Below are 11,054 nucleotides of genomic sequence, written 5' to 3' on the forward strand. Positions count from 1 at the left end.
TATGACAAATCCATACAAAAAGAATAAGAACACCCCAAATGTATATGTCATAAAGTTTGCCACGTTCAAAGAATGATCACACCTGTGGAACAAAGCCATTATGACACAAAAAAACACATTCTAGAATATTACATTCCAATTTTGGAATGATTATTCTCTCAACCACAAAATGATGTTCAAAATTTAATCTGACAGCAGGAGTGGAGTGTATAGTCAACAGACAGACACCATGACAATCCAATGTTTGTGCCAGATATGCACCTGCGGGTAAGTACCAACATCTCAACCGACAGTGCACTCACACATCGATTTCAGCTGTAGTGTATAATCTAGTGCTTTTTTTGGCAAAGAAAAGGTAACAGATGGAGAGAGCTGCAACTACGACACAGCCTACGAGTGCACACTGACTCAAAATCTGCTGCAACATGTCTCATGGCCTATTCTCTTTGGCGTCTATCACCAATTTCCACTCCAATTTTGTAACTGGAGTGGACATGGGATGACCAATATGTATGCTCAGCATTCATTTAATTGTTAGTATTTTGTTTACTTAAAGTAGCTGGAATTTATGTAATACATTTCCCCAACGAATGCCCTGTATATAACTGTCTACACAGAGCAAAAGCATAGCCGCGTTCTCATCCTTCGAGCGAGCCAGAGCTGGGAGAGTCTAAAACCCCGTTTATACCTAGTGCTAATTTGCGTCCTTTGTCCTGTTCGTGCCCACATTCTGATTGTGCCCACATTTTTAGACAGGTGTGACAATCAAAAGACACATTGTGATCTGATTGTCATCAGATCATCCCGCTCACCCCCAGAGATAGTCAGACAAGCATTGTGTCTGGATATCTTACATGTGTAAACCGATCTGGGCAGAGAAACCATATAAATAATATTATTCCGCCCTCTAAAATTTTTGACAGGTGGCACCATTGACTGATTACATCAATATGTGTCTTACAATAAATATAATTCTAAAGAAATAGCTGTGAAATCATTTGCATAAAGGAAGGGACCAGGAAATCTGGTCACAATGCAGACACAGTGAACGGATAACAGACTCATTGTGTGTAGACACATTTATGGAAATGTAGGCACAATCAGAATGTAGACAAGATCAGGATAAAGGACCCATATAAGCATCATGTATAAACAGGGCTTGAGAGAGTGAGAGTAGAGAGAGTGAATAATCCACGGGCATTTATTTTTAGAAGCTCTCTCGGTCGCTACGCACTTCATGTAGCCTACTACAACACAGCCCATGTTCTTCTGGTCAATAATTGAAACGGGTTTGGTACATTGGATTGGAACACAACACCCGAGCGCACAGCGTAAAGACGCGCAGGCCTATAACGTAGTGTGATGTTTCAAGCTATATCCGGAATTTGGAGATGCCCACCTTTGCCAATGAGGTAAAATCATTAATGTTTTTAACTTTGCGGTCTTTAAATACCTCGGAGTGTGAGTTAGATTCTGATGATGGAGAGAGGATATGGCTGTAAAATCCTTGATGGGAGAAAGGGGAGTGAAAGGGGAGTGGGTTGCAATACAGTTTTACCTGAAGGTAGGGTAGGGTACGTGCGTACCAACATAATGCAAATATATTGACTGTGACCCAATGAAAGCACATGATCATTATACATCATGCTAGTGTTATCGTTCATCTTCTAATTACATTTACAAGTTTAACTGCCTATAATTATTTTGCATGCTGTGTGACACCAAATTATGTTTTTTAATGTAGTTTATCTGAGAGAAGAGAGACAAACCTAATCGGAGCCCAATATAATTGTAATATTATTCTGATAAGAACTACATTTGCTGAGGCAAGGACAGCTCATTATAATGGCTGGAACTGAGCGAATGGAAGGGCATCGAACACATGGAAACCATGTGTTTGATACCGTTCTGTTCCAGCCATTACCACGAGCCCGTTCTCCCTAATTAAGGTGCCACCAACCTCCCTCCTGTGGTTCAGAAGACCACTTTGACCAACAGCAGATTCTCAACAACACACTCTGTTGCGCCATTCCAACCAATCCCAACACGTTATCCCTTTCCTCTGGCAGGCATCACCACTGCTCACGAGGATCCCTTCCAGAGGAACCGTGTGTCCTGATCCCAGGCTGCATGGTCTCGGAATACCAGGAAAAGTACCCTGCCTACTGCACCACTGTTGTCCGGGCAGCCAAGAAGCAGAATAATGAGTATCAGCGTCTGGAGGGAAGGATATCCAACATGACTACTTTCAAGTGAGACACACATAATTCATCAAAGAAGATATGATATTCTGGTAGAAAAAGAGTGAATGACAACATTCACAGTTTAATTGTTTGCGTAGTTTATTCAGTCTGCACGTTGCAAGTCATGAGGGTCATATCTTCCAGGTCAGACTACGTGGCCCATGAAGTGACCCAGAGGCCCCCAAAGGTCACCAAGGTGTATGTGCCACCTGACGGGAGAATGAGACACAGCAGCACCTACGCCAGGGACTACCCAACACACCCTGTTCAGAAGCACATCGTGACCAAGCCAGAAGAGTATCATCCGCCCACAGCAAAGATGGTCGCTCAGTCCTTATACAAAGGTACAGAAACTGTGTCTTTAATAGGAGAATAGTTTAAGATTCAGGCTACTCAGTATACGGAAGATTAATAAATCAGTTGTAATCAAATCAACAATAATTGTTCAAATCAAATGAATACATCTTGGAGTTAACATTGGGTCGCTCGTAGAATTTGTAAATGTTTCTAATGATCAGAGACAACAATGGATTGACATAAAATGTAGTCCTCTCACTCGATTGTTTCCAGGGGAATTCCGAGCATGGCACAACCAGAAAGTCCAACCCTACAGGACCTGTGACAACCTGAAGCTGAACGACAGCAAGTTCGAGGTGACCACCACCTTCCAAGACGACTACTGCCACAAGGGCCCAGCCGAGGCCAGGGAGAGCTTCAAACCGGCTGCCGACGCCCGGGAGACCCTGCCCTTTGACGGCGCCACCAACTACCAGACGCAGTATGTCCCCCACCCGGTCCAGCCCAGGCAGCCCAAAGAGAGGGCCGTCTACAGGCCCACCAGCGCCCCCCTCAATGGGGTCTCCACCCAGAGGCAGGATTACCGGGGCCTGCCAGCTGAGCCCGCCAAGCCCTTTAGGGCCAAGGTGGCCTGGGAGAGCAGCCCGGCTGTATTCCAGGGGACCAGTGAGTTCCGCGACCAGTACAAGGCCTGGCCCCTGCAGCCCAAGCACCGGCACCAGGCTGAGGAGTACTGCCCACCCGAGGGCACTATGGTCGGTCTGTCCACAGCTCATGCTGACTATGTCGACCACGAGAGCCAGCAGCGGCCCCAGTCCGCCCGTCCCCCGGTCGAGGCCTGGACAAAGGAGGCCAGACAGCCCCTCCAGACCAGGTCCACCATGAAGGAGGACTACCGGACCTGGGACGTGGTCCGTCGTCCCCCCATGGTCTACGCAGATGAGCTAGAGAAACCCAAGGGGGCTTTCGCCAACACCACCACCTTCCGCTCAGCATACACGCCCAAGACGGCCCAGCGCGCCACCAGCTTTAAACCCACCCAGAAGCTGCTGAGCCCCCAGACCATGGGTGAAGACTCCATCTATCGCTCCACCTACACACCCAAGGAGATCCCACCTTGCCCAGCCCGGGATGGCTGTCCTCCTGGCTTTGAGTACAGCTCCATGGGGGCTGGAGGACACAGGCTGTACCGAACCATCTCGGTACAGGAAACGGGGCTGAGTCAGCTGGCCGCTGCAACGTCCGATAAGCCCTCTTACTCCCACAGCAGAAAGAGCTGCAGGGTCCCCAGCCGAGCCAAGAGGGCGCCATAGAGTCCCGATCACAAACCTGCACACAGATAGCTAGAGGGGATTCTTATATTTCTATTCAAATATATTAATAGACATTTTAGATGAATTCATCACGAGCACCTCAGGTATTTTGTATGGTCACTCACATTAAAAAAAGCATAATCCTGATTGTGCATGTGTTTTTTTTTATATACAAAGAATTCATAACAATTCTTACTTTGAATATTATGTAATTGTTAAGCTGTTTTCTATGTAATGTTAACAATGTGGACACGAAGATCAGACACCATTTAGCATGGTAATGCACCTAATGCGGGTGAGCAATATAATCCATGAGGCGTTTGTTCATGGTCTGAATAAAAATTAGCCACAAGTCCATTACTATGCACCAAAATGTATATTTATTATTTAGAAAATAGTACAAATTTCTTCAAAAAGAAAAGGTTATCGTTGCCATGTTACCGAAACATTGTTCTTGAACAAAGGTTTTCTGGGCACGTTTTGAAATCATATTTACAGTATATACATTCACATTTCATAACTGAAATTTTGGCACCTCTCTCTGCAACACAAAAAACTAGTGAGCGAACCTATTCCCAATTTAAATAACGTAGCAGCTTTCAGCTTGTAAAACAGTCGCCATACATGAAAACCTTCCAGTCAGTGAAAGGTTATCGTGTATCCCTTTTAAAACTACAACATCCCCTTTAAAACCATGGCTTCTCTCTGCTTGTACCATTCTCATGAAAAGAAAAACAAAGCTTCACAAAAACATCATCCTATGTAGAAATGACAAAATGGACGACAGTCAAACTCTTAAGGAAGAAAATGATTCAGAAAAGAAAGGACGCACAGTAGAACTTGACAGTCTTGATCAGTCCTCCATGATGCGGATGTGTTTAGTGGCCTCCTGGCCCTAGCTATGATGATTTTCTCAGCTTTGGAAATGAGCTGGGGCAGAAAAAGATACAACGGAGACATTGCTCTGTTAAACTCAATTAAGGCATATAATAATGAGTGAACATGCGCATTAACAAAATGTTTCTCCTCAAATTAAAATGGTTGGGTGCTGCTAGAGATCCTTGTACATAATCCATATAAATTCAAATGGAGGGGAATCTTATTTTCTCTGTGCCTCTTTTCTTGTCTCTGGGTCGGTTCAGCTTAGCTTGGCGGTCCACCAGGATCTTCTGCCAGTACCTTTGTTCATGGTCGCCTAAAAGTACAAATGTATGAACAATTGAGCAATTGTTCATTTCGATGTGACATAATTCAGCCACATTTTTCACCTAATGAGCAAATGAAGCCAAATGAATCAAACATCTTTCGGTAAAAGACATCCATTCATGAATATGCTTTCTTGGTCCTCTAATGATGACGCTGTAAGAGGAATCGGAAAAACAACTGTTAATATATAATATTATATGCCGTTTAGCGGACGCTTTTATCCAAACCAACTTAGTCATGTGGGTGGTCCCTGGAATCGAACCTATTATCCTGCCGTTGCAAGCGCCATACTCTACCAATTGAGCTACAGAGGACCCCCAACTGTTAATTGACCATTATCTTACATCTCCATTGCTTCTGTTCAGATGTAGTAAATAGTTTATGGCCCTGTTTGAATTCTCCCAAATACATCCCTCCTTCCTCCCATCCTTGCAGAAATCACTGATCTCTGTGTTGCTGTCACTAGCCATGTCAGCTCAGTGATTACCTCAAGATAGGGAGGAAGGAAGGACGCAATTAAAGATGGGTTAAAGATGGATTAAAGATCAGGGCCTTTGATGACCTACAGAGAAGTAATGGGAGAGTCAGCATACCAGAGAGGAACTCTAGCTGACAGCTGTGTTTGTTCTGCAGCCCGGTGCGAGCATCAATGATGGCCTTGGCCTCGACTGGACTCTTGAAGCGGACGTAACCCTCAGCGTCACCCTCTATGGCGTCCACATACACCACTGGGGAAACCTCTGCGAGAGCATCCTAGACACACGGGCAAACACAAACTGTTGGCTAGAAGAATACATGGCTCTAATAATTTTCACATGGTAAAAGAAGAGAGTTAAAAGCACATCTCTACCTTGATGACTTTTCTGCCAGGAAAGGGTTTGGTGAGTGTGATCTAGATGATGCAGCCCCGAGGGAAGTCTCCTTTTCACCTGCCTTACTCTCCTCAGCTTAGGAAAAAAAGAAACAAGACTAAAATAGATGGTGAAGACATAATATTGTGTTCGGAAATGCTCAATTGTAAGGGAACCGGTTTCAAATGTTTTACAGCATTTATTGTAATGTAATATGTGGACAGCAAACTAACATTTGACTCGATATGTTCAATATTTGGGGAGTTCATATGACAGTACTAAGAGGTTTAATTATGCAGAAGTTGTACTACTGACAGATAGCTAAGTAGTGGGTAAATATTAGGCAATAACGCAGCATGCAACAATTCCAAAGATTTTACTGAGTTACATTTCATATGAGGAAATCAGTCAATTGAAATAAATTCATCAGGCCCTAATCTATGGATTTCACATGACTGGGAATACAGATATGCATCTGTTGGTCACAGACACCGAAACAAAAAAAGCTGGGGCGTGGATCAGAAAACCTGTCAGTATCTGGTGTGACCACCATTTGTCGCATCTAGCGTGCCATCTCCTTCACATAGAGTTGATCAGGTTGTTGATTGTGGCCTGTTGTCCCACTCCTCTTCAATGGATGTGTGAAGTTGCTGGATATTGGCGGACACTGGAGCATGCTGTCGTACAAGTCGATCCTGAACCTCCCAAACATGCTCAATGGGTGACATGTCTGGTGAGTATGCAGGCCATGGAAGAACTGGGACATTTTCAGCTTTCAGGAATTGTGTACAGGTCCTTGCGACATGGGGCCGTGCATTATCATGCTGAAACATGAGGTGATGGAGGGGGATGAATGGCACGACAATGGGCCTCAGGATCTCGGCACGGTATCTCTGTGCATTCAAATTGCCATTGATAAAATGCAATTGTGTTCATTGTCCGTAGTTTATGCCTGCCCATACCATAACCCCACCGCCATCATGGGGCACTCTGTTCACAACATTGACGTCAGCCAACCGCTTGGCAAAGGAGAAATGCTCACTAACAGGGATGTCAACACATTTGTGCACAATGTTTGAGAAATAAGCTGTGCATATGGAAAAAGTCTGGGAGAAATGCTCACTAACGCACTCAAATCTAATTTCTCTCAAATTGTGCACAAATTGGTTTTACATCCCTGTAACATCCCTGTAAACCAATTTGTGCACAATATGAGAGAAATACGGTTTTGCGTATGGAACATTTCAGGATCTTTTATTTCCGCTCATGAAACGTCATGTATGTTGGGACCAACACTTTACATGTTGCGTTTCTATTCTTGTTCAGTAAAGGCACTTACATGTCTGTTGCAGACTGGTTTCCATCTTCCCTCCTGCCCCCTTGTGGTGGAACTTGGTCAAGCAAGTCTTCAGAGCTCCCATGCTCCTCTTCTGCAGGGTCATATACTCCTGCTTCAGCCAGTCTTTCCTTCCATCCAGAGCCAGAAGGAGAGATAGATACAGGAGAGAGAGAGAACAAAAGAAAGAGCTTGATTCTAAATAATATCTTGTCACTAGGGTATTGGATTGTTCAATAAAGACGCTATGTTTTAGGGATTTATTTAGATTACATCAATGCTGTTGGTCTGATTGGCTAAGAGTAAACTAGTAGTCATAAAGATGCATGATGGTTCTTACTTGGAGAGGAATAACCTCTTCCCTGATCTTCACCCTCTCCTTGTGCTTCTTCTTCCTTGTCCTCTTGGCTTTCAGTAGGAAGTCTTACATCTTCTCCTCCTCACCCTTGACTTGCAGGTCTGAAGAACACAAGATTATTATTAGGCTTTATTCGTCACTGCTGACCAACTCACCATAGTGTCGGACCAGGAGACCATCCTTAGTGCAGGATTTAGTCAAACCTGCCCACGTGTTATTCTGAACCAGGATCCATCTACCTGTTAATGAGAGGCGTGTACCCAGATTTTCTTGTATGCCAAACCATTTTGTGTGATTTTATCTGTTCACAAGCAATTAGTGATGGTGGGGAGGTGATAGTTACATATAGGGATATCATTTGACGATATATTGTGTCATTTTGACAATATCGCAATATTATTTTTTGTACAGTTGCAGCAAAACTCAATTTTTCCTTCATAGCTGGTTCTCCATCTTTTTAAATAGGGAGCCAATTTTGTTTTTACCACTTTTATTTCCACGACTGATCAAAACTCATTCTCATGGCTCTCTTGTCTCTCTGCAGCAGACATATGGTGAGAAATACGTTTGGAGCATCGCAATAAAATCACAGTATCGAATCACAATACATATAGAATCGTGCAATATTGCAATACATATCGTATCGGCACCAAAGTATCATGATATCGTGTCGTGAGGTAAGTAATTCCCGGCCCTACAAGCAATGTGATGCGAGTTCAATATAATGAAGTACCTTTCCCATCGCTCTCCACCTTGTCATCATTACTCGTCTTCCTCAGCTTGGATGGCATGTCTCCCTGTGCGTCATTCTCTGAGCTCTCCCCTGTCTGGGACCGCTGAGGCATCCTTTTTGGCTCTCTCCCTGGATTTATTCTCCTCCTCTTTGTCATCTGCAAAGACAGACACACACAGTAGATTAACAGATGGTAAAGGGTGTTAACTTGACACTTTGAGCGTTGGCACTTAAATCAAAAGTGGCCAATATACGCATTTGTTCTTATTGTGTGTAGTCACTCTGGAGTTAACCAGTGATGCTACATTCTTCCCAATACCCACCTTGTGTGGTGTTCAGGGAGGGTGGATCAGGGATAGGCTTCCTGTTCTTGGTCTTGGGAAAGATGCCAGGCTTCCTGGGGACGTCCTCTGGAGGGTTGTTTAGCATCTGGACAAGGAGAACATGGTTAAGTTATCTACAGGTTTGTTACTACATAGGACACATCAATGAAATACAGAGGAATATTTATGATATCTCACCTCTACGGCTTTCTGTGCTTCCTCTTCCGTCTCAAACGCAATGAAGGCGAACCCTTTGGAGTGGCCCGTGGTTTTGTATCTCGGCACGCTGACGTAAACCACATTTTCACATTTGGTGAACACTCGCTCTAGCCAGTCGTGGGTTACTTTCTTGGGCAGAAGTTCCTGGGGGGAAGCTGTATTTTATAATAGCCAAAGGACCACGTCATGAATTGGCAAACATTAATGTAACTGGTATTTACCACAGATTGTTCGGTTGTCTACATCTTTTGCATCCTTTCCTATTGGACGTTTCTGTCAAACTTGAGTTCCCTCTAGGTTGATCTAAAGGACCAAAACAGATCACAGTCAACATCGTAAGTCTATGGATTCAATACAAAACTCCAACCAGCATGCAACTGAACAACTGAATATGTACAGTAGTACTTTACCTCAACAGATTCATTTTTCAGCGCCCTTGCAATCAGTTGTCTGATTTTTCATTCAGTTGAAGGATGTCAACACTGATTAGTCAACATCTGTAGAAAATAAAACCCCTGATAGTCTCAGCCTCCAGTATTTATGCTGCAGTAGTGTAGTTTATGTGTCGGGAGGCTAGGGTCAGTTTGTTATATCTGGAGTACTTCTCCTGTCCTATTCGGTGTCCTGTGTGAATCTAAGTGTGCGTTCTCTAATTCTCTCCTTCTCTCTTTCTTTCTCTCGCTCGGAGGACCTGAGCCCTAGGACCATGCCCCAGGACTACCTGACATGATGACTCCTTGCTGTCCCCAGTCCACCTGGCCATGCTGCTGCTCCAGTTTCAACTGACCTGAGCCCTAGGACCATGCCCCAGGACTACCTGACATGATGACTCCTTGCTGTCCCCAGTCCATGCTGCTGCTCCAGTTTCAACTGTTCTGCCTTACTATTATTCGCCCATGCTGGTCATTTATGAACATTTGAACATCTGGCCATGTTCTGTTATAATCTCCACCCGGCACAGCCAGAAGAGGACTGGCCACCCCACATATGCTCTCTCTAATTCTCTCTTTCTTTCTCTCTCCCGGAGGACCTGAGCCCTAGGACCGTGCCCCAGGACTACCTGACATGACTCCTTGCTGTCCCCAGTCCACCTGACTGTGCTGCTGCTCCAGTTTCAACTGTTCTGCCTTATTATTATTCGACCATGCTGGTCATTTATGAACATTTGAACATCTTGGCCATGTTCTGTTATAATCTCTACCCGGCACAGCCAGAAGAGGACTGGCCACCCCACTTAGCCTGGTTCCTCTCTAGGTTTCTTCCTAGGTTTTGGCCTTTCTATGGAGTTTTTCCTAGCCACCGTGCTTCTACACCTGCATTGCTTGCTGTTTGGGGTTTTAGGCTGGGTTTCTGTACAGCACTTTGAGATATCAACTGATGTATGAAGGGCTATATAAATACATTTGATTTGAGTAGCTGCTCAACTCGCTTCAAATGAAAGTAACTTATAGGGAAAGTAAACTAGACGGCTACTACACCAGTGCTGCTCATTGCTATGACTTACATCCATCTTGTGACTCCTCAATGAGTCGTCTCAGAAGCCTGTCCTTGTGAAGGTTGAGATCCCCGAACTACCTGTTTCTTCACATCTGCCATCACTAGTTTCACACAGGACTGCTTCTTCTTCTCATTCTCTTTGTTCTTTCCACTGAGGTCTATGGTGGATGTGGCACCACAGCCCACTGCTCTTTTCTCAGTGTCAACCATGATCTGATAACACTTGAGTGAGTGGTACATAAAGCATGATCATATAGCTACACATGTCATGCGTGATGTATTGTTGTCTCTACCTTCTTGCTGTTGTCAGTGCCCAATAATGTTTGTGCCATGTTCTGTGCTGCTACCATGTAGTGTTGTCATGTGTTGCTGCCTTGCTATGTTGTTACCTTTAGGTCTCTCTTGTCATGATGTGTTTTGTCCTATATTTAAATAGTTGTATTTTTAATCCCAGCCCCCGTCCTCGCAAGAGGCCTTTTGTTAGGCCGTCATTGTAAATAAGAATGTGTTCTTAGCTGACTTGCCTAGTTAAATAAAAGTTAAATATATATAAGTGTAAAATTACACTGAAGGTAGCTATTGGCATTAATTCATCATAAGCTAACTAGTTTTTTTGAATTCTGCTAATTGAGAACACGGAGTCAAATGTTAATTTTATGTGGCTAACGTGCATTTAGT

At 44.1% G+C, this 11,054-nt stretch overlaps 1 protein-coding gene and 1 pseudogene across 1 annotated transcript; one reads left to right on the plus strand and one right to left on the minus strand.

The window, feature by feature from the left end:
* The first annotated feature begins 489 nt into the window (after positions 1–489).
* LOC115138128 (stabilizer of axonemal microtubules 2-like) lies at positions 490–4,000 on the plus strand. Its single transcript, XM_029674630.2, has 4 exons — positions 490–1,412; positions 2,070–2,252; positions 2,388–2,587; positions 2,814–4,000. Exons 1-4 carry the CDS (start codon positions 1,363–1,365, stop codon positions 3,851–3,853), a joined length of 1,473 nt encoding a protein of 490 aa, XP_029530490.1. The 5' UTR covers positions 490–1,362; the 3' UTR covers positions 3,854–4,000.
* Positions 4,001–4,210: 210 nt separating this feature from the next.
* On the minus strand, positions 4,211–10,586 carry LOC115139079 (la-related protein 7-like; annotated as a pseudogene).
* Between the last annotated feature and the right edge of the window lie 468 nt (positions 10,587–11,054).

Source organism: Oncorhynchus nerka, linkage group LG12 (genome assembly GCF_034236695.1).
Source record: "Oncorhynchus nerka isolate Pitt River linkage group LG12, Oner_Uvic_2.0, whole genome shotgun sequence".
NCBI lineage: Eukaryota > Metazoa > Chordata > Actinopteri > Salmoniformes > Salmonidae > Oncorhynchus > Oncorhynchus nerka.